The sequence below is a fragment of the Oncorhynchus nerka genome, linkage group LG2 (assembly GCF_034236695.1).
Source record: "Oncorhynchus nerka isolate Pitt River linkage group LG2, Oner_Uvic_2.0, whole genome shotgun sequence".
NCBI classification, from domain to species: domain Eukaryota; kingdom Metazoa; phylum Chordata; class Actinopteri; order Salmoniformes; family Salmonidae; genus Oncorhynchus; species Oncorhynchus nerka.
The window spans coordinates 34,849,736-34,873,609 of NC_088397.1; the positions used below are offsets into that span (position 1 = coordinate 34,849,736).

Below are 23,874 nucleotides of genomic sequence, written 5' to 3' on the forward strand. Positions count from 1 at the left end.
CGAGAGTTGCACCCCTTCTGAAAAAACCTACACTCGATCCCTCCGATGTCAACAACTACAGACCAGTATCCCTTCTTTCTTTTCTCTCCAAAACTCTTGAACGTGCCGTCCTTGGCCAGCTCTCCCGCTATCTCTCTCAGAATGACCTTCTTGATCCAAATCAGTCAGGTTTCAAGACTAGTCATTCAACTGAGACTGCTCTTCTCTGTATCACGGAGGCGCTCCGCACTGCTAAAGCTAACTCTCTCTCCTCTGCTCTCAACCTTCTAGACCTATCGGCTGCCTTCGATACTGTGAACCATCAGATCCTCCTCTCCACCCTCTCCGAGTTGGGCATCTCCGGCGCGGCCCACGCTTGGATTGCGTCCTACCTGACAGGTCGCTCCTACCAGGTGGCGTGGCGAGAATCCGTCTCCTCACCACGTGCTCTCACCACTGGTGTCCCCTGGGCTCTGTTCTAGGCCCTCTCCTATTCTCGCTATACACCAAGTCACTTGGCTCTGTCATAACCTCACATGGTCTCTCCTATCATTGCTATGCAGACGACACACAATTAATCTTCTCCTTTCCCCCTTCTGACGACCAGGTGGCGAATCGCATCTCTGCATGTCTGGCAGACATATCAGTGTGGATGACGGATCATCACCTCAAGCTGAACCTCGGCAAGACGGAGCTGCTCTTCCTCCCGGGGAAGGACTGCCCGTTCCATGATCTCGCCATCACGGTTGACAACTCCATTGTGTCCTCGTCCCAGAGCGCTAAGAACCTTGGCGTGATCCTGGACAACACCCTGTCGTTCTCAAATAACATCAAGGCGGTGGCCCGTTCCTGTAGGTTCATGCTCTACAACATCCGCAGAGTACGACCCTGCCTCACACAGGAAGCGGCGCAGGTCCTAATCCAGGCACTTGTCATCTCCCGTCTGGATTACTGCAACTCGCTGTTGGCTGGGCTCCCTGCCTGTGCCATTAAACCCCTACAACTCATCCAGAACGCCGCAGCCCGTCTGGTGTTCAACCTTCCCAAGTTCTCTCACGTCACCCCGCTCCTCCGCTCTCTCCACTGGCTTCCAGTTGAAGCTCGCATCCGCTACAAGACCATCGTGCTTGCCTACGGAGCTGTGAGGGGAACGCACCTCAGTACCTCCAGGCTCTGATCAGGCCCTACACCCAAACAAGGGCACTGCGTTCATCCACCTCTGGCCTGCTCGCCTCCCTACCACTGAGGAAGTACAGTTCCTGCTCAGCCCAGTCAAAACTGTTCGCTGCTCTGGCCTCCCAATGGTGGAACAAACTCCCTGACGAGGCCAGGACAGCGGAGTCAATCACCACCTTCCGGAGACACCTGAAACACCACCTCTTTAAGGAATACCTAGGATAGGATAAAGTAATCCTTCTCCCCCCCCCCCCCCCTTAAAAGACCTAGATGCACTATTGTAAAGTGGCTGTTCCACTGGATGTCATAAGGTGAAAGCACCAATTTGTAAGTCGCTCTGGATAAGAGCGTCTGCTAAATGACTTAAATGTAAATGTCTTAAATGTTATCTCCCAGAGGCCCATCCTCAGTAGAACACAGACACAATAGTTATAAGAACCCTCTATTATGTTGCATAAAACCACCATTCTATGCAATAAAAGTATAATAACATCTTGCAATTTTGCTCTCACAGTGTCCACTGAAAGTTGACAAGTAACAACAACTGGGACATAAGACACCCACCACTAAATCTGCCCAAGAAGCAGAAAACAAAAGAAAAACCCACACCAAAGTTACAGACAGAAAGCAAACCAAAACGGTAGCGTAACTAAAGGTGTTGATTTGTCACATCTATCAAGACAACTAGAGCACTGGGCCAGTCACTCTTAAATATAACCTGGACAAGCTCAGGTGAAACACCTTCCCACTAACGAGATAAACAAGCCAGCACAGGTGTAACACATACTGACTAATGAGGTGACACCAATCAGTGTGTCCTACATGCTAACGAGCTAGACATGCTAAAGTCCAACCTCAAAACATAAATGGAAAAACCAAAGACTAACACCGTAAGAGAATGCTTACCACCAACAGAAAACAACTTCCCTTTCTCATTATAATCAACTACAATACGTCACCTTCACCAATATAAACATGGCGTCTACTGGCTGAACAATTAAAAACAAGAAAAAAGTGTATTTTTTCCCTTCCTTAAACTCACTCACTTCTTCAACTCTCGTCCCCTTGGAACGAGCCCCCAAAAAACTAATCTCTAATAAGGAAAGCCAAAATAATTTGTGATCCATGGAACGCACTGGCTAAACACAAAACACAAATCTTTTTGACTGCCCAACCTTCAGACAATCAGAAACCAAGTTGTCCTCACCATGGACACAAGCACCAAAAACGCTGTTGTTTTGACAAGTAGCAATAAATCACTGATATCGATAAGGGGGGAAATCAGGTTGTACTTGCTGTTGAAACTAACAACTAAAAAAACACTTGGAAATGGGAGATATCTTTTAGCTCACTGGTTAGAGGACAACCTGCAGAAGACAGTCAGCTACATTTTGGAGTGATGCATTTAAATTTAGGAGTCGCTAAACAAAGGAACGCAACACTTGTGTCATCACTCATCGATATCACGTTGAAATCATTTGTCATCCCTGGTTAAAGGACAATTTGTAGAAAACAGTTGGCTACATTTAGAAGTGTTGCATTTTGATTCAAGTGGGTCACCAACATGGTAAGTGTAACTCTTTTTTTTGTTGGTACATTTTTGTTAAATCACAATAATACTCTTCCAATTCAGAGCCTGGATTTTCCCCCTGAGGCTAATATCCATATCATGTTGAAATCAATTGATAAGGGGGGGAAACGTTTAGGCTTATACATTGTGACACTATTAAAATACTCCTACTACAATGTTAAAACATTCTACATTGTGACATGAATTACTTGAAATCATGAAACAACTGCTTCGTGTATCTTCTGATGTTTAGTCAGAGATTGTTTATCAGAATGTTTAGTCACAGCTATGAGCTTTTTCTTCTGTGTGTGTTCTCTGGTGTTGTAACAGAAGGGCTGACCGAGTAAAACTCTTCCCACATTGACCACAGCTATAAGGTTTCTCTCCTGTGTTTTTTCTCTGGTGTTTTATCAGGTTGCTTAGCTGAGTAAAACTCTTCCCACATCGAACACAGCTATAAGGTTTCTCTCCTGTGTGTGTTCTCTTGTGTGATATCAGGCCAGATAAATGAGTAAAACTCTTCCGACATTAAGTACAGCTATAAGGTTTCTCTCCTGTGTTTTTTCTCTGGTGTATTATCAGGTTGCTTAGCTGAGTACAACTCTTCCCACATCGAGCACAGCTATAAGATTTCTCTCCTGTGTGTGATATCAGGTTGCTTATCTGAGTAAAACTCTTCCCACATTGATCACAAGTATAAAGTTTATCTCCAGTGTGTGTTCTCTGGTGTGATTTACAGCTATATGGTTTCTCTCCTGCGTGTGTTCTCTGGTGCGTTATCAGGCTGGCTGAATGAGTAAAACTATTCCCACATTGAGTACAGTTGTAATGTTTCTCTACAGTGTGGATTCTCTGATGAATTGTAATGCCTGAGGAGGTGCATCTCTTCCCACAGTCAGAGCAGCAGTGAGTTATCTTCCCTGTGGATCTCTGCAGGTGTTTATCAAATCAAATGTTATTTGTCACATACACATGGTTAGCAGATGTTAATGCGAGTGTAGCGAAATGCTTGTGCATTTGTGTTCTAATGTGGAGAGACTCTTCTCTGCCTTGTCAGCATCATGAGGATGTTGAGGCTCCCCAGAGGATCCACGATAGTCCCGTATCTCTCCTGTGTGAACAACAAAGTCAGACAGATGATTAAAGGCACACAACAGCGGTAATCCACTGTAAAAGGTGATGCCAACATAGCCATGATGTTATACAACAATTGTTGTCTGTAATGAATGTAATGATTATTTGACAATTGTCTTAAAATGAGCAAGAATAGTCACATTTTGACATTAGTAGTAACACCGATGATTGTAGGCTAGAAACAAGTTATTAAAGTTGTTGAAATCATAAGTGTGCCAGACGACTTTTGGTCTCCAATATAGGCACCTTTCTGTGTTTAATTATATTTTCGGCACGCGGGCGATTTGGTGGTAGAAACTTGTCCCCCTAATGAGGAAACCGATAGTTATGGATGTAGTATATCTGCTAATGAGGAAACCACTAGTCATGGATGTAGTATATCTGCCTGGAGCAAAAATGGTGAGCAAATATTTTAGTTTTTCACAATGTATTCTGAATGTGAATGGGAGTAACCTCCATTTCCAGGTTGCTTATGAGTGCATTTCACACTACTTTGGATTAAAATTGTAAAGCTCGTTTGAATGTCCTGCTTAATATGTTTGCTACGGTTTTAACCTCTCTGAACCACCCATACCGGATCCGGGATAATTGTCATCAGCAACGCTGAATAGCATAGCGCCACAGTCAAATAATATTACTAGAAAATATTCATATTCATGAAATCACAAGTGCAATAATGCAAAACACAACTTAGCCTTTTGTTAATCCACCTGTCTCAGATTTTGAAATTATGCTTTACAGCAAAAGCAATGCAAGCGTTTGTGTAAGTTTATCGATCGCTCCACAAAACAATAAGTACACCTAGCATCAGGTAACTTGGTCACGAAAATCAGAAAAGCAATCAAATTAATCGTTTACCTTTGATGATCTTCGGATGTTTTCACTCACAAGACTCCCAGTTAGACAACAAATGTTCCTTTTGTTCCATAAAGATATTTTTTATATCCAAAAACCTCCGTTAGTTTGGTGCGTTATGCCCAGGAATCCACCGGAAAGAGTGGTCACGACAACGCAGACAAAAATTCCAAATTATATATATATATAAGTACATATATATATATATATATATACACAGATCCGGTATAATGTCCACAGAAACATGTCAGATGTTTTTCATAATCAATCCTCAGGGTGTTTTTCAAATATCTATTCGGTAATATATATATTTTGATTTTACCTTTATTTAACTAGGCAAGTCAGTTAAGAACAAATTCTTATTTTCAATGACAGCCTAGGAACAGTGGGTAGAACAACAGATTTGTACCTTTTCAGATTGGTCAGATAGCTGATGCTTAAAGTTAGTGAGGGAGAGCCTCCAGCTTCAGTGATTTTTGCAACCTTCCGGTTACTAGTCCAACGCTCTAACCACTAGGCTACCCTGCCACCCCACAATTGGGACAGTGGGCTTTTCTCTAGGACCGGGAGTAACAATGGCCGCCTTTCACTTTTGCACACAACTCACTCAGAGCCCCCACCTATCCACTTATGCAATGTGGTCGTTCACGCTCATTCTTCAAAATAAAAGCCTGAAACTATGTCTGAAGACTGTTGACACCTTGAGGAAGCAATTGGAAAAGGAATCTGGTTGATATCCCTTTAAATGGAGCAATGGGAGGCTATGGAACATGGAGTTTTCAAAATAGAAGCCACTTCCTGGTTTGATTTTTCTCAGGGTTTCACTTGCAATATCAGTTCTGTTATACTCACAGACAATATTTTGACAGTTTTGGAAACGTTAGAGTGTTTTCTATCCTAATCTGTCAATTATATGCATATTCTAGCATCTGGTCCTGAGAAATAGGCCGTTTACTTTGAGAATGTTATTTTTCCAAACATAAAAATAGTGCCCCCTAGCTTCAAGAGGTTTTAAGAATTATGTGTAATTATTGAAGAACCGCGTTAATGACCGTATACATTTGGGTGTTGATAATAAAGTTAAGATTTCTTTGCATTTCACCTTTATTTAACCAGGTAGGCCAGTCGAGAACAAGTTCTCATTTTCAACTGCGACCCGGCCAAGATAAAGCAAAGCAGTGCGAAAAACAACAGTTACATACACTTGGGATAAACAAAAGTACAGTCAATAACACAATAGAAAGTCTATATACAGTGTATGCAAATGGAGTACGGAGGTAAGGCAATAAATAGGCAATAGTAGCGAAGTAATTACAAATTAACACTGGAGTGATGGATGATGCAAGTAGAAATACTGGTGTGCAAAAGAACAAAAAAAGTCAGTAAAAACATGGGGATGAGGTAGCTAGTTGGATGGGCTATTTACAGATGGACTGTGTACTGCTTCAGCGATCGGTAAGCTGCTCAGATAGCTGATGCTTAAAGTTAGTGAGGGAGACACTCCTAGCTAGCCAATAGCCAGCCAACGTCTACTGAATAGAACTTTCGCATTCCGGTCGCATTCCGCGTCGCTCCACAGGTAGTATCACTTTTTCATTTCATTTCATTACAGTCCCAACGGTGTGATTTGTTTGATCGTAGCTAGCTACATAGCTAGCTACATAGCCGTCTTTGTTTCAAAGATAATTGTGTAGTCTAGAGCGATTTTCTAGGTTAGCTAGCCAGCTATTGTCGTTCTCCTAACGCAACGTAACGTAACCAACACTGCTAGCTAGCCAGCTAGCTCCCGATAAGCAGCACTGTAGAAACTTCACACTCAACGGTACGACTTGATTAGGGTAGTGTCAACAACGCAGCTAGCCTACCCCAGCAGTACTCTATCATTTTAATCATTTTAGTCAATTAGATTCTTGCTACGTAAGCTTAACTTTCTGAACATTCGAGACGTGTAGTCCACTTGTCATTCCAATCTCCTCTGCATTAGCGTAGCCTCTTCTCTAGCCTGTCAACTATGTGTCTGTCTATCCCTGTTCTCTCCTCTCTGCACAGACCATACAAACGCTCCACACCGCATGGCCGCAGCCACCCTAATCTGGTGGTCCCAGCGCGCACGACCCACGTGGAGTTCCAGGTCTCCGGTAGCCTCTGGAACTGCCGATCTGCGGCCAACAAGGCAGAGTTCATCTCAGCCTATGCCTCCCTCCAGTCCCTCGACTTCTTGGCTCTGACGGAAACATGGATCACCACAGACAACACCGCTACTCCTACTGCTCTCTCTTCGTCCGCCCACGTGCTCTCGCACACCCCGAGAGCTTCTGGTCAGCGGGGTGGTGGCACCGGGATCCTCATCTCTCCCAAGTGGTCATTCTCTCTTTCTCCCCTTACCCATCTGTCTATCGCCTCCTTTGAATTCCATGCTGTCACAGTTACCAGCCCTTTCAAGCTTAACATCCTTATCATTTATCGCCCTCCAGGTTCCTCGGAGAGTTCATCAATGAGCTTGATGCCTTGATAAGCTCCTTTCCTGAGGACGGCTCACCTCTCACAGTTCTGGGCGACTTTAACCTCCCCACGTCTACCTTTGACTCATTCCTCTCTGCCTCCTTCTTTCCACTCCTCTCCTCTTTGACCTCACCCTCTCACCTTCCCCGCCTACTCACAAGGCAGGCAATACGCTCGACCTCATCTTTACTAGATGCTGTTCCTCCACTAACCTCATTGCAACTCCCTCCAAGTCTCCGACCACTACCTTGTATCCTTTTCCCTCTCGCTCTCATCCAACACTTCCCACACTGCCCCTACTCGGATGGTATCGCGCCGTCCCAACCTTCGCTCTCTCTCCCCCGCTACTCTCTCCTCTTCCATCCTATCATCTCTTCCCTCTGCTCAAACCTTCTCCAACCTATCTCCTGATTCTGCCTCCTCAACCCTCCTCTCCTCCCTTTCTGCATCCTTTGACTCTCTATGCCCCCTATCCTCCAGGCCGGCTCGGTCCTCCCTCCCGCTCCGTGGCTCGACGACTCATTGCGAGCTCACAGAACAGGGCTCCGGGCAGCCGAGCGGAAATGGAGGAAAACTCGCCTCCCTGCGGACCTGGCATCCTTTCACTCCCTCCTCTCTACATTTTCCTCCTCTGTCTCTGCTGCTAAAGCCACTTTCTACCACTCTAAATTCCAAGCATCTGCCTCTAACCCTAGGAAGCTCTTTGCCACCTTCTCCTCCCTCTTGAATCCTCCTCCCCCTCCCCCTCCTCCCTCTCTGCAGATGACTTCGTCAACCATTTTGAAAAGAAGGTCGACGACATCCGATCCTCGTTTGCTAAGTCAAACGACACCGCTGGTTCTGCTCACACTGCCCTACCCTGTGCTCTGACCTCTTTCTCCCCTCTCTCTCCAGATGACATCTCGCGTCTTGTGACGGCCGGCCGCCCAACAACCTGCCCGCTTGACCCTATCCCCTCCTCTCTTCTCCAGACCATTTCCGGAGACCTTCTCCCTTACCTCACCTCGCTCATCAACTCATCCCTGACCGCTGGCTACGTCCCTTCTGTCTTCAAGAGAGCGAGAGTTGCACCCCTTCTGAAAAAACCTACACTCGATCCCTCCGATGTCAACAACTACAGACCAGTATCCCTTCTTTCTTTTCTCTCCAAAACTCTTGAACGTGCCGTCCTTGGCCAGCTCTCCCGCTATCTCTCTCAGAATGACCTTCTTGATCCAAATCAGTCAGGTTTCAAGACTAGTCATTCAACTGAGACTGCTCTTCTCTGTATCACGGAGGCGCTCCGCACTGCTAAAGCTAACTCTCTCTCCTCTGCTCTCATCCTTCTGGACCTATCGGCTGCCTTCGATACTGTGAACCATCAGATCCTCCTCTCCACCCTCTCCGAGTTGGGCATCTCCGGCGCGGCCCACGCTTGGATTGCGTCCTACCTGACAGGTCGCTCCTACCAGGTGGCGTGGCGAGAATCTGTCTCCTCACCACGTGCTCTCACCACTGGTGTCCCCCAGGGCTCTGTTCTAGGCCCTCTCCTATTCTCGCTATACACCAAGTCACTTGGCTCTGTCATAACCTCACATGGTCTCTCCTATCATTGCTATGCAGACGACACACAATTAATCTTCTCCTTTCCCCCTTCTGATGACCAGGTGGCGAATCGCATCTCTGCATGTCTGGCAGACATATCAGTGTGGATGACGGATCACCACCTCAAGCTGAACCTCGGCAAGACGGAGCTGCTCTTCCTCCCGGGGAAGGACTGCCCGTTCCATGATCTCGCCATCACGGTTGACAACTCCATTGTGTCCTCCTCCCAGATCGCTAAGAACCTTGGCGTGACCCTGGACAACACCCTGTCGTTCTCAACTAACATCAAGGCGGTGGCCCGTTCCTGTAGGTTCATGCTCTACAACATCCGCAGAGTACGACCCTGCCTCACACAGGAAGCGGCGCAGGTCCTAATCCAGGCACTTGTCATCTCCCGTCTGGATTACTGCAACTCGCTGTTGGCTGGGCTCCCTGCCTGTGCCATTAAACCCCTACAACTCATCCAGAACGCCGCAGCCTGTCTGGTGTTCAACCTTCCCAAGTTCTCTCACGTCACCCCGCTCCTCCGCTCTCTCCACTGGCTTCCAGTTGAAGCTCGCATCCACTACAAGACCATGGTGCTTGCCTACGGAGCTGTGAGGGGAACAGCACCTCAGTACCTCCAGGCTCTGATCAGGCCCTACACCCAAACAAGGGCACTGCGTTCATCCACCTCTGGCCTGCTCGCCTCCCTACCACTGAGGAAGTACAGTTCCCGCTCAGCCCAGTCAAAACTGTTTGCTGCTCTGGCCCCCCAATGGTGGAACAAACTCCCTCACGACGCCAGGACAGCGGAGTCAATCACCACCTTCCGGAGACACCTGAAACCCCACCTCTTTAAGGAATACCTAGGATAGGATAAAGTAATCCTTCTCACCCCCCTTAAAAGATTTAGATGCACTATTGTAAAGTGGCTGTTCCACTGGATGTCATAAGGTGAATGCACCAATTTGTAAGTCGCTCTGGATAAGAGCGTCTGCTAAATGACTTAAATGTAAATGTAAATGTAAATGTTGTGTTCTATGAGACTCTATAACGTCACCTTTTGTGAATTCTGAAGCATTTATGTAATGAAAACAAGCACATCAATCAAATCAAATGGTCTTTGTCATGTACCCATATTTAGCGGGTGTTATCCCAGGTGCAGCGAAATGCGACGTCATAGATCCAACAGTCAGTGCAGTAAAACGTAACAAAACAAAACACACAAAACCAAAATAAATGTTTAATATATATATATCAGATTGGGAAATGTCAGACTTTGGAATATATATATATATATACATTATACATTGAACAATAATAAACGCAACATGCAACAATTTCAAATATTTTACTGAGTTACAGTTCATAGAAGGAAATGAGTAAATTCAAATACATTCTTCAGGCCCTAATCTATGGATTTCACATGGCTGGGCAGGGGCGCAGCAATAGGTGGGCCTGGGAGAGCATATGCCCACCCACTGGGGAGCCAGGTCTAACCAATGAGAATTAGTTCTCCCACAAAAGGGCTTTATTACAGACAGAAATACTCCTCCGTTTCAACAGCTGTACGGGGGGCTGGTCTCAGACAATCCCGGAGATGAAGAAGCCGAATGTGGAGATCCTGGGCTGGCGTGGTTACACATGGTCTGCTGTTGTGAGGCCGGTTAGACGTACTGCCAAATTCTCTGAAATGACGTTGGAGGCGGCTTATGGTTGAGAAATTAACATTGAATTCTCTGGCAACAGCTCCAGTGGACATTCTTGCAGTCAGCATGCCAATTGCACGCTCCCTCAAAACTTCTGTGGCATTGTGATGTGTGACAAAACTGCACATTTTAGAGTGGTCTTTTATTGTCCCCAGCACAAGGTGCACCTGTATAGTGATCATGCTGTTTAATCAGCTTCTTGATATGCCACACCTGTCAGGTGGATGGATTGTCTTGGCAAAGGAGAAATGCTCACTAACAGGGATATAAACAAATGTGTTCCCAACATTTGAGATAATTAAGCTTTTTGTAAGTTTGGAAATATTCTGGGATCTTTAATTTCAACAATTAACTCTTAATGAGCCGCCCATTTTTTTCTTCAATATTTGCCTAACTGCCTGTAGCTCAGGACCTGAAGCAAGGATATACATATTATTGATACCTTTTGAAAGGAAACACTTTGAAGTTTGTGGAAATGTGAAATTAATGTAGGAGAATATAACACATTTGATCTGGTAAATGATAATACAAAGAAAAAAAAAATTAAAATGTTTTAAATATTTTTTATAGGATCATCTTTGAAATGCAGAAGAAAGGCCATAATGTATTCTTTTCAAGTTCCTCAAACAATAGCGTGGTATTCTTTCACTGTAATAGCTACTGTAAATTAGACAGTGCAGTTAGATGAACAATAATGTAAGCTTTCTGCCAATATCATATATGTCTATGTCCTGGGAAATGTTCTTGTTAATCCTAATTGCACATTAGCTCACCCGTAGTATGGATGGGACACCGATCTGTGGAGATCCTTAAGAGGCTTTAATTAATGGGATGGCCATTTGACACGTTACCCAGTTTAGCTTAGGGATGGCCATTTGACACGTTACCCAGCTTGGTTTAGGGATGGCCATTTGACATGTTAAGTATTCAGACCCCTTGACTTACTACCCAAAGGAACTAGTTAGTGCAGCCAGTAAATCCCCTGGGAAGTCCTGGAGCCTGATGGAACTAGTTACTGCAGGCAGTAAATCCCCTGGGAAGTCCTAGGGCCCGATGGAACCTCCCACACTGTACTAGGACTGACACTATTTAGTGGACTACACTGTACTAGGACTGACGCTATTTAGTGGACTACACTATACTAGGACTGACCCCATTTAGTAGACTGTACTAGCACTGAACCTATTTAGTGGACTACACTATACTACGGCTGACCCCATTTAGTGGACTGTACTAGGACTGACCCCATTTAGTGGACTACACTATACTAGGACTGATCCCATTTAGTAGACTGTACTAGGACTGAACCCATTTAGTGGACTACACTATACTAGGGCTGACACCATTTAGTGGACTGTACTAGGACTGACCCCATTTAGTGGACTAAACTGTACTAGGACTGACCCCATTTAGTGGACTACACTATACTAGAACTGACCCCATTTAGTGGACTGTACTAGGACTGACCCCATTTAGGAGACTGTACTAGGACTAACCCCATTTAGTGGACTACACTATACTAGGACTGACCCCAATTAGTGGACTACACTGTACTAGGACTGACACCATTTAGTAGACTGTACTAGGACTGACCATATTTAGTGGACTGTACTGTACTAGGACCAACCCCATTTAGTGGACTACACTGTACTAGGACTGACCCCATTTAGTGGACTACACTGTACTAGTACTGACCCCATTTAGTGGACTGTACTGTACTAGGACCGACCCCATTTAGTGGACTACACTGTACTAGGACTGACCCCATTTAGTGGACTGTACTAGGACTGACCCCATTTAGTGGACTGTACTAGGACTGACCCCATTTAGTAGACTACACTGTACTAGGACTGACCCCATTTAGTGGACTGTACTAGGACTGGCCCCATTTAGTGGAATACACTGTACTAGGACTGACCCCATTTAGTGGACTGTACTGTACTATCACTGACCCCATTTAGTGGACTACACTGTACTAGGACTGACCCCATTTAGTGGACTGTACTGTACTAGGACTGACCCCATTTAGTGGACTACACTGTACTAGGACTGACCCAATTTAGTGGACTGTACTGTACTAGGACCGACCCCATTTAGTGGACTACACTGTACTAGGACTGACCCCATTTAGTGGACTACACTGTACTAGGACTGACCCCATTTAGTGCACTGTACTAGGACTGACCCCATTTAGTGGACAACACTGTACTAGGACTGACCCCATTTAGTGGACTGTACTATGACTGACCCCATTTAGTGGACTACACTGTACTAGGACTGACCCCATGATGAAGGAATTTGTTTCCTATATGTTCATTATCCAATTTAATTATACAAAGCAAACACTCTGTCCGTTTCTAAGAATTTGTAAGATCCTTATTTGTATAAAATAGACATCGACCCGACATCAATAGCGTTTTTTCTCTGAGATCTCTGACGTGCATACACAAAACCTTTCTTTTTACCCCTTCTATTACTAACACACATACATACACACTAATCTGGATTATCTCCTGAAGCCTTTTACCACAGTTTATTACCACTTAGCTGACAGTTCCAGCCTCCCCATATACCAGAAACCTGGAGGACCTCTCCCTGTCCTATCTTATCTTCACAGAGTTATATCTGGGTCGGTTCAAGCATAGTTTAATGATCCACTTAGTTTTCTTTAGGCACACAGACCTTCCTTTCTACCTCCTACATGCTACCTAACAAATAATCCTAATGGATAAGTGTCTGGGTAGAATGATTTAATCATTTATCTTAACCCTTGATAGACAATTCTAACAGGAAACCACTAGTTATGGATGTAGTATATCTGGTAATGAGGAAACCGTTAGTTATGGATGTAGTATATCTGGTAATGAGGAAACCACTAGTTATGGATGTAGTTTATCTGGTAATGAGGAAACCACTAGTTATGGATGTAGTATATCTGGTAATGAGGAAACCACTAGTTATGGATGTAATATATCTTGTTGTAGAAACTCCTCCCTGCTAATTAGGAAACCAGACACTTCAGAACAAACTTCCTTTCGATGTTTTGGGGGAAACAATGTTACTATGGTTACTGTTGTTCCATGTTGTAAATGTTATCCAATGTGTTACTATGGGTACTGTTGTTCCATGTTGTGAATGTTATCCAATGTGTTACTATGGGTTATAGCAGTATGGCCTAATAATTTGACATAAATTAACTTATTACTTTTTTTGGTTGATACTTCAAGGAGTCTTACAATTCAAAATCAGAAAGCCAAATGATCATTGGTATAAAACAGTACTATACTGGGGAGGCCCTTCATGACCCCCGTGACCGTGACCCCAACCAACCTCACTACTCACTGGACCCTTTTGATCACTCGACTAAGCATGCCTCTCCTTAATGTCAATATGCCTTGTCCATTGCTGTTCTGGTTAATGTTTATTGGATATTTCATTGTAGATCCTCTAGTCCTGCTCACTATACGTTATCCAACCTATTAGTTCCACCACCCACACATGCGATGACATCTCCTGGTTTCAATGATGTTTCTAGAGACAATATCTCTCTCATCATCACTCAATACCTAGGTTTACCTCAAATGTATTCACATCCTAGCATACCTTTGTCTGTAAATTATACCTTGAATCTATTTTATCGCCCCCAGAACCTCATTTTACTCTCTGTTCCAGACGTTCTAGATTACCAATTCTCATTGCTTTTAGCCGTACCCTTATCCTACTCCTCCTCTTTTCCTCTGGTGATGTAGAGGTGAATCCAGGCACTGCAGTGCCTAGCCCCACTCCTATTCCCCAGGTGCTCTCTTTTGATGACTTCTGTAACCGTAATAGCCTTGGTTTCATGCATGTTAACATTACAAGCCTCCTCCCCAAGTTTGTTTTATTCACTGCTTTTAGCACACTCTGCCAACCCGGATGTTCTAGCTGTATCTGAATCCTGGCTTAGGAAGACCACCAAAAATTCTGAAATTTTCATCCCTAACTACAACATTTTCAGACAAGATAGAACTGCCAAAGGGGGGCGCTGTTGCAATCTACTGCAAAGATAGCCTGCAGAGTTTTGTCCTACTATCTAGGTCTGTACCCAAACAATTTGAACTTCTACTTTTAAAAATCCACCTCTCTAAAAACAAGTCTCTCACCGTTGCCGCCTGCTATAGACCACCCTCTGCCCCCAGCTGTGCTCTGGACACCAAATGTGAACTGATTGCCCCCCATGTATCTTCAGAGCTCGTGCTGTTAGGCGACCTAAACTGGAACATGCTTAACACCCCAGCCATCCTACAATCTAAGCTTGATGCCCTCAATCTCACACGATCACTGCCTCATTGCCTGCATCCGTAATGGGTTTGCTCATCACTGTCAAACTCTCCCTGAAACACTTCAGCGAGCAGGCCTTTCTAATCGACCTGACCGGTGTATCCTGGAAGGATATTGATCTAATCCCGTCAGTAGAGGATGCCTGGTTATTTAAAAAAAAGCCTTCCTAACCATCTTAAATAAGCATGCCCCATTCAAGAAATTTAGAACCAGGAACAGATATAGCCCTTGGTTCTCCCCAGACCTGACTGCCCTTAACCAACACAAAAACATCCTATGGTGTTCTGCATTAGCATCGAACAGCCCCCGTGACATGCAGCTTTTCAGGGAAGCTAGAAACCATTATACCCAGGCTGTTAGAAAAGCCAAGGCTAGCTTTTTCAAGCAGAAATTTGCTTCCTGCAACACTAATTCAAAAAAGTACTGGGACACTGTAAAGTCCATGGAAAATAAGAACACCTCCTCCCAGCTGCCCACTGCACTGAAGATAGGAAACACTGTCACCACTGATAAATCCACTATAATTGAGAATTTCAATAAGCATTTTTCTACGGCTGGCCATGCTTTCCACCTGGCTACCCCTACCCCGGTCAACAGCACTGCACCCCCCACAGCAACTCGCCCAGGCCTTCCCCATTTTTCCTTCTCCCAAATCCAGTCAGCTGATGTTCTAAAAGAGCTGCAAAATCTGGACCCCTACAAATCAGCCGGGCTAGACAATCTGGACCCTTTCTTTCTAAAATTATACTTGCAAATATAATTTGCAAATAAATTCATTAAAAATCCTACAATGTGATTTTCTGGATTTCTTTTCTCATTTTCTCTGTCATAGTTGAAGTGTACCTGTGATGAAAATTACAGGCCTCTCTCATCTTTTTAAGTGGGAGAACTTGCACAATTGGTGGCTGACTAAATACTTTTTTGCCCCACTGTATATGTTTAGTCACTTTTTGGAAACGGAACGGAGAAAACAAGGGGTAGCTTTTTCTCTACGTCGTCTGATTCCAGACATATCAATCATCATCCTAGGGCCCTCTGCTCCTACACGGTGTAACAATACATCATGTAGATGTATATAATGAACAGACTATGTCTATACTGCGCCTACATGGTGTAACAATAGATCATGTAGATGTATATAATTTTTATTTTATTTTACTAGGCAAGTCAGTTAAGAACAAATTCTTATGTTCAATGACAGCCTAGGAACAGTAGGTTAATTGCCTGTTCAGGGGCAGAACGACAGATTTGTACCTTGTCAGCTCGGGGATTTAAACTTGCAACCTTTCGGTTACTAGTCCAACGCTCTAACCACTAGGCTACCCTGCCGCCCCAGATTAGGTCTAGACTGCTCCTACATGGTGTAACAATACATCATGTAGATGTATATAATGAACAGACTAGGTCTATACTGCTCCTACATGGTGTAACAATACATCATGTAGATGTATATAATGAACAGACTAGGTCTATACTGCTCCTACATGGTGTAGCAATAGATCATGTAGATGTATATAATGAACAGCCTAGGTCTATACTGCTCCTACATGGTGTAACAATAGATCATGTAGATGTATATAATGAACATACTAGGTTTATACTGCTCCTACATGGTGTAACAATACATTATGTAGATGTATATAATGAACAGACTTGGTCCATACTGCTACTGCTAATACTATTTGTGTCATTCTCAAAACTTTTGGCCAGGACTGTACATTTTACTCAACTGCGTTACCCACTCCAGTCAGCAGATGGCGATGTGTGAATTTAAGGCATTGCTGTTAGTGTGACGTATAATCTAGTTGACGGAACGCTTCTTTCAACAGCAACAACAGTTTGTCAGTCACCTCGGTAGCTTGCTAGACAAAATAGCCGAACCAATAAAGCTCTTTAGACGCTTTCGTTGATATTAGCCACTGTGTTTTAAAACCTACTTCTGTGGTCTAGTTAGTTATCAGATTGAATTATATATTAATGGTGTTGTTGTTATTATTCAGCTAGCGGGCTGGTTAAGTTAGCATTCGCCTAGCTAGGTAACATCTCCAACCATGAGGTTACTAAGCTACTCTCCTGCTAAAGAAGAGGTCTGCTGGACGGAGGAAGAATTTATCGTGAAAAAGGAGGAGGAAGAGGAGACTGTGTCAATACAAAAACAATTAGAGGGTGAGGCTGTTACCGTGAAGGAAGAAGTGAAAGACGTTACAGTGAAGGAAGAGAAAGAGGATGATGCTGTTTTTGGAGTGAAAGAGGGGGAGGGGGAGATCACATTGAAAAAGGAGAAGGAAGAAGAGGAGGGAACTGGATATCTGCGCCTGGTTTCCCAAATGCATCTTAAGGCATCCAATGGTTCTAACGATGAACGGGTCCTGATTAACACTAGTAAGTACTGTCTTAAAAGCAGAGGCACAAACTCTGCAGTTGTTGAACTGATGTTTGGTGTTAAAGCGGAAATATGACATTACTACGTCACTATTTTGGCTTTTAAATTATTTATTTATAGCCATTGATTCTTGAAGAATATAAGCATGCCTCATGAGCTTAGTTCAACTGTTGTACCCCATCAGAACCCCAAGTAAGCTTTTTTTACTCCGATGTTTAGAAACAATGTAATCCAACACTGTATCACCTCAACATGGTTAAAACTATCATGTTGATATCATGGATGGTCAGTCCTTGCATCCATAGGTCTGTCTATGAATTTGAGAGAAGTTACATTTCCCATCATCTTATTACCAAAACAGTGGTGGAATTACAGCTTTGTTATTGTTTGAACTGCAGATTGGTTGATTGATTGTGGCCTTTTTTAAAGGGACAACCTAGGTTTTAAAAAGCAACTAGATGGCTACCCAGAGACTTCATTTGGTAAACAGCTGAGGGATGAGGGCTGGAGAAAACTCAAGTGTCGAATGGTGAAAGGGCGAGAGCTGGAAATATTTTACGAAAATACTTTGAGGAACTATTGTCATTCGCAATTGATTTTGATTCGACTTTGTTTACTTGCTGTTTGAGGTGAAGAAAACATTATTTTGAGAAGCAGCTCCACAACTCATTAGTTGGGCACATTTATAGGCCTACATTTGCATGCAGGCCAGGAAGACTAATCCTACTTCCTAGTTCTATATGCGCAATCAGTTGTGTGTCCTTACTCAACATTGACAGGAGTGTTTCAAATGAAAGACAATTTAATAAATTGACAAAACTGACGTATCTTGCGCGGTAAGGTCTGGGTGGTCTGCCAGTTTCATTTAGTATCCGTTTGGGTCAGCTAGGTATAAAAACTCTGGGAGCAGTAGTTATAGTCAGAACGTTAAGCACAAGTCATATGATGAACTTCAACTTAAATACTGGATCTTGCTGTCGGACAATTTTGACAGTCAAATTACAAACATCACGACATGCAACAACAAGCAAAGTGCTTCTTCATTCATTACACCGGTAAAGACAGTTATGCCGTGCTCCACGTTGGTTTCAACATCCCTAACATATTGATGTTTATAATGTGTTATTGTCTGCTTGATTTACAGTAGGGTCTGCTTGATTTACAGTAGGGTCCCGTTAGTCTGTTTGGACACGGAGATACTTTGCTCATAATGTGTAGAGAACTGTTCCTTGATGGATAGGCTATTGTACAACACACAGAGCTATTTTCCTTTATTCAGGACATTTAGAATGACAACACTTTATAGAGTAACCTGGTGGGATTATTCACAAAATTATCTGGTGATCAGGTTATGAAATGTCATGACAAAGACATTTTATTTTCCATGTTTCACCTGAAATATTAAATGATTTATAGTTCTAGGTCTATGTTATTGTTAGGTGAAGTTATGAGTCTTACAGTAGGTCTATGTTGTTGTTAGGTGAAGTTATGGGTCCTACAGTAGGCCTAAGTTGTTGTTAGGTGAAGTTATGGGTCCTACAGTAGGTCTATGTTGTTGTTAGGTGAAGTTATGGGTTCTACACTAGGTCTATGTTGTTGTTAGGTGAAGTTATGGGTCCTACAGTAGGTCTAAGTTGTTGTTAGGTGAAGTTATGGGTACTACAGTAGGTCTATGTTGTTAGTTAGGGGTCCTACAGTAGGCCTATGTTGTTAGTTATGGGTCCTACAGTAAGTCTATGTTGTTGTTAGGTGAAGTTATGGGTCCTACAGTAGGTCTATGTTGTTGTTAGGTGAAGTTATGGGTCCTACAGTAGGTCTAAGTTGTTGTTAGGTGAAGTTATGGGTCCTACAGTAGGTCTATGTTGTTAGTTATGGGTCCTACAGTAAGTCTATGTTGTTGCTAGGTGAAGTTATGGGCCAATTTGTTAAACACTTAGTGTACAAACCCTCATTGTCAGGCTGATGGCAAACTAGCCAAAGAGCATTTTACTGGTTGAAGTGGTTCTTAAATAGTAGTACATTTTTGACAATAACACAGACAATAACACAAACAATAACACAAACATTATATTAATCAGGACATTCAAAAGAGCCTTACAGTAGTGTGAAATGCACTCTAACCTGAAATGGAGGCTATTTTTGCTGACAGCCTATGAGAACTCCCCTGAGTTTTCCCCCACGGTGGTGAATTAGTGAATAGACACAGAGCTTAATGTGAGTTTCCTTGAGTAGCACTCCTGATCTTGCGCTGTAATATTCAGAATACATTATGAAAATCTTCGCTCACCATTTTTGCTCCATGCAGATATACTACATCCATAACTAGTGGTTTCCTCATTACCAGATATACTACATCCATAACTAGTGGTTTCCTCATTAACAGATATACTACATCCATAACTAGTGGTTTCCTCATTACCAGATATTCTTCATCCATAACTAGCGGAGGTAGTTCTGCAATCAAATTGTGTGCGCATCGCCCTTGCGCCGCAATCTTATTAAACACAGAAAGGGGCCTATATTGGAGACAAAAAGTCGTCTGGCACACTGCTTAGGATTTCAACAACTTTAATAACTTATTTCTAGCCTACAATCATCTATGTTACTACTGTGAAAACAAGACAATTGTCATGCAATTTAACAGGCGTCAATTGCTGTACAACTTCATGGGTATCACCTTTTACCTCAAATAAACAGTGGATTTCTGCTGTTGTGGGCCTATAACCGTCTGTCTGATGTTGTCATTCACACAGGAGAGAGATGTGACTATCGTGGATCCTCTGGGGATCCTCAACAATATCATGATGCTGAAGAGGCAGAGAAGAGTCTCTCCACATCAGAACTCCTCAAGAAACACCAGCAGAGACCCACAGGGAAGAAATCTCATTGCTGCTCTGACTGTGGGAAACGTTGCAAATCTTCATCAGAACTTAAAATACACCAGCGAGTACATACAGGAGAGAAACCTTATAGCTGTGATCAATGTGGGAAGAGTTTTACTCAGTCAAGCTCCCTGAAATCACACCATAGAACACACACGGGAGAGAAACCTTTTGTCTGTTATCAATGTGGGAGGAGTTTTACTCAGCTAGGCAACCTGATAGGACACCAGCGGGGACATACAGGAGAGAAACCTTATAGCTGTGATCAATGTGGGAAGAGTTTTACTACATCTAGCTATCTAACTATACACCAGAGAACACACACCGGAGAGAAACCTTATGGCTGTGATCAATGTGGGAAGAGTTTTACTCAGCTAAGCAGCCTGATAGTACACCGGCGGGGACACACAGGAGAGAAACCTTATAGCTGTGATCAATGTGTGAACAGTTTTACCTCATCTAGCTATCTAACTATACACCAGAGAACACACACTGGAGAAAAACCTTATTGCTGTGATAATTGTGGGAAGAGTTTTACTCAACTAAGCAGCCTGATATCACACCAGAGAACACACACAGGAGAGAAATATAGCTGTGATCAATGTGGGAAGAGTTTTACTACATCTAGCTATCTAACTATACACCAGAGAATACACACAGGAGATACATCTTATGGCTGTGATCACTGTGGGAAGAGTTTTATTCGGCTACAAACCCTGAAATCACACCAGAGAATACACACTGGAGAGAAACCTTATAGCTGTAATCAATGTGGGAAGAGTTTTACTCAGAAAAACGGCTTGATATCACACCAGAGAACACACACAGGAGAGAAACCTTATAGCTGTGATCAATGTGGGAAGAGATACTCTGATAAAAGATCTCAGATTAAACATCAGAAAATACATGAAATTGTTTCATGATATCAATGAAATGATGTCACATTGTAGAATGTTTTAACATTGTAGGAGTATTGTAATGATATCACAATGTAGAACCTTAAACATTTGTCCCCCTGTTCAGTTAAATTGATTTTAGCCTCAGGGGAAAAAATCCAGGCTATGAATTGAAATAGTATTATTTATGAGATTTATCAAAAAGTGACTAACAAAAATTGAGTTGTGTTACACTTGCCACGTTGATGACCCACTTGAATCAAAATGCAACACTTCAAAATGTTTAGGTTTTTAATATATCCCAAACTGTTTCTGCATATTGGTTATTGATTTGGACACGTTAAACCTGTGTTTTGGCATTGCACTATTCCCATTTAGCAAAATGTCATTGAAAATACGTTTGAAAATAAGACTATGCCCAATGTTCAATATATGTTCGGTTGTAGTTGAAAATGAAAGTTGAAAAGATATCGTTTTTTCAATTACTTGAAAACAGCTTAATTTCAATGTACTTGCAGCTTATACATCTATAATCAATTTTATTAACAATCTTACATCACCCCAGAATTTCTTGACAACATTCAAGCGCTAATTGTCTTTATTCCACTACTGAAGAAGCATGACTCAAATCACCTCATATTTCAAACATCCAGCCTGACAAAAGATGCATGTTTTATTATTCCATGCCTCACCATTAAGTTCATTAATGCCAATACATATTAACAAATGGGTGTACATTTGGTTTTGATATTTCATATTTACAATTATGTAACATTTAGTAATATTTATGCAACCAACTGACAATTTTTGGGTACAATTATATTGACATTGTTGCCCTGCTTTTATAATATCAGGGTTCATTCTCAGATGTGCCAACCCAAATGTACTAGAGCATGACATTGGGGACTGGGCCCCGATCCAACAACATGCCTATCGGGTGCACCATGAAAAGAGAGAGAAGCTCCGCAGTGAGGTGGAAAGTTACTACATATATCGCAGGAGTTTCCTCTTGAAATCAGACATGTCCGTGTCAAGGACAACTTGGTTGCTGATTGTCTCAAGAGTTGACAGTCAAAAAGATTTGTGTTTTGCATTTAACCAGTGTGTTATCTTGGATCACAATTTATTTTGACATGTTTTCCGTGTTGGAGATGAGTTTTTGTCTCTTGTTCTTTTCTGTATTTAAAAAAAAACTGCACTTGGTTAGGGGCTCCTAAGTCAGCATTTCACTGTTCGGTTTACCTGTTGTATTCGGCGCATGTGACTAATACAATGCAATTTGATTCCAAGGGGACGAGAGTTCTTGAAGCTAGTGAGTTTTAGGATTCTATAGAAAGAAAAAGAAGAAAATAATCATATGATTGTATATTATTATTTAGAAAAACGTGTTTTTTCTTGTTTTTAATTGTTGACAGCAAGTTGTTTTCTGTTGGTGGTATGAAAACTTGTCCAACAAAATTATAGGATATATTTGTTGTCTTAAGGGGTAAGGTGTTGCAGGCTTCCATTTATGTTTTGAGGTTGGACTTTAGCACGTATAGCTCGTTAGCACGTATAGCTCGTTAGCACTGATTGGTGTCACCTCGTTAGTCAGTATGTGTTATACCTGTGCTGGCTTGTCCATCTCCTTAGTGGGACGGTGTTTCACCTGAGCTGGTCCAGGTTCTATTTAAGAGTGTTTGGCCCAGTGCTCCAGTTGTCTTGATAGATGTGGAGAGTCAACACCTTTAGTTGCGCTACCTTTTTAGTTTGCGTCCCTTTTTTACGTTTGTTGTGGGTTTTTCTTTTGTTTGCCTCTTCTTGGGCAGATTTAGTGGGTCTCATGGTGGGTGTCTTTTATTTCCCAGTTGTTGTTACTAGTCAACATTCAGTGAACACTGAGAGCAAAACTGCAACATTATGTTATAATACTTTTATTGCATTAAATGGTTGTTTTATGCAACAGAATAGAGGGTTCTTAGAACTATAGTGTCTGTGTGTTCTACTGAGGATGGGCCTCTGGGAGATAACACTGACAGGAGATTTACAATGTCTTTTGGGTGATAAAACCTAAAGAGACTGCATTCCAGAGCATGAGTTAATGTTTCTGTTCTATATGGTACCAGGGAGAGATGACCCCAGGGCCAGACCCTGGTCTCTACACAAAGAGTACTGTTTTTACATCAGATACTTATACTTCTCAGCAGACAGTATCTTTCATACAAATCTTAACCTTGTGACCCATTCTATACATCTGTTGTTTGTCATGTAGGTTGAAAGGGGTGCATCTTGGCTATTAAATACCTTTGTACTTTTGTATCGGGGCTCTCAACGAATCATCTGGGGGTGATTCGTCGACCAGCCATCATTATCGTAGAGCACTCAATTGATTAACTTTATATGTGTACGTTGTCTTGACCTGCTCCCTTATTATTAAGAGAATAAAGATGTAGTTCAAGTATAACTCTGACTTGTGTGATACATTTGTCACCTCATTTGATATTAAAGAAATCAACAACCACATTTGGCATTATCCCTCTAACTTGGGATCTCAGGGAGACCACACTTCGGGAACGGAGCAGATGAACCCACCTTTGATCTGAGTGGATACCACAGCTCGAACCTATTTTTTTTTTAAAGAAGGAGATGAGTGAAACACGCAAAGTGTAGTTTTTAGAAAAGCCTCATAGGCTCTGAGTGTGTATTCCTGTGTGGAGCCCAGTGTTCTGAGGCCGAGTCAACTATCTGTAATTATTTTTAACATTTACTTGTTTTAAACCTGTACCCCATTTTAGAAGTATTAAAATATGTAAATGTATGAGTTGCATTATCCTAGGAACTAACCATGAGATAGAAATGTGAAAATATTCCTGCAGGTTAAAATATTGTTGAAAAACAACTAATTGATTAGGTATGTTTGGGA

The 23,874-nt window shown here is 42.6% G+C and overlaps 2 protein-coding genes and 1 pseudogene across 2 annotated transcripts in view; 1 reads left to right on the top strand and 2 right to left on the bottom strand.

Annotated features, from left to right (window-relative positions):
- Positions 1–23,874, bottom strand: part of LOC135572436 (uncharacterized) — a 243,011-nt gene that overhangs the window by 47,569 nt on the left and 171,568 nt on the right. The window lies entirely within an intron of this gene.
- The window catches only part of LOC115134767 (nuclear factor erythroid 2-related factor 2-like), a 215,096-nt pseudogene that overhangs the window by 34,603 nt on the left and 156,619 nt on the right, over positions 1–23,874 (bottom strand).
- On the top strand, positions 16,633–23,415 carry LOC115118488 (zinc finger protein OZF-like). Its single transcript, XM_029647098.2, has 2 exons — positions 16,633–17,193; positions 19,948–23,415. Exons 1-2 carry the CDS (start codon positions 16,863–16,865, stop codon positions 20,997–20,999), a joined length of 1,383 nt encoding a protein of 460 aa, XP_029502958.2. The 5' UTR covers positions 16,633–16,862; the 3' UTR covers positions 21,000–23,415.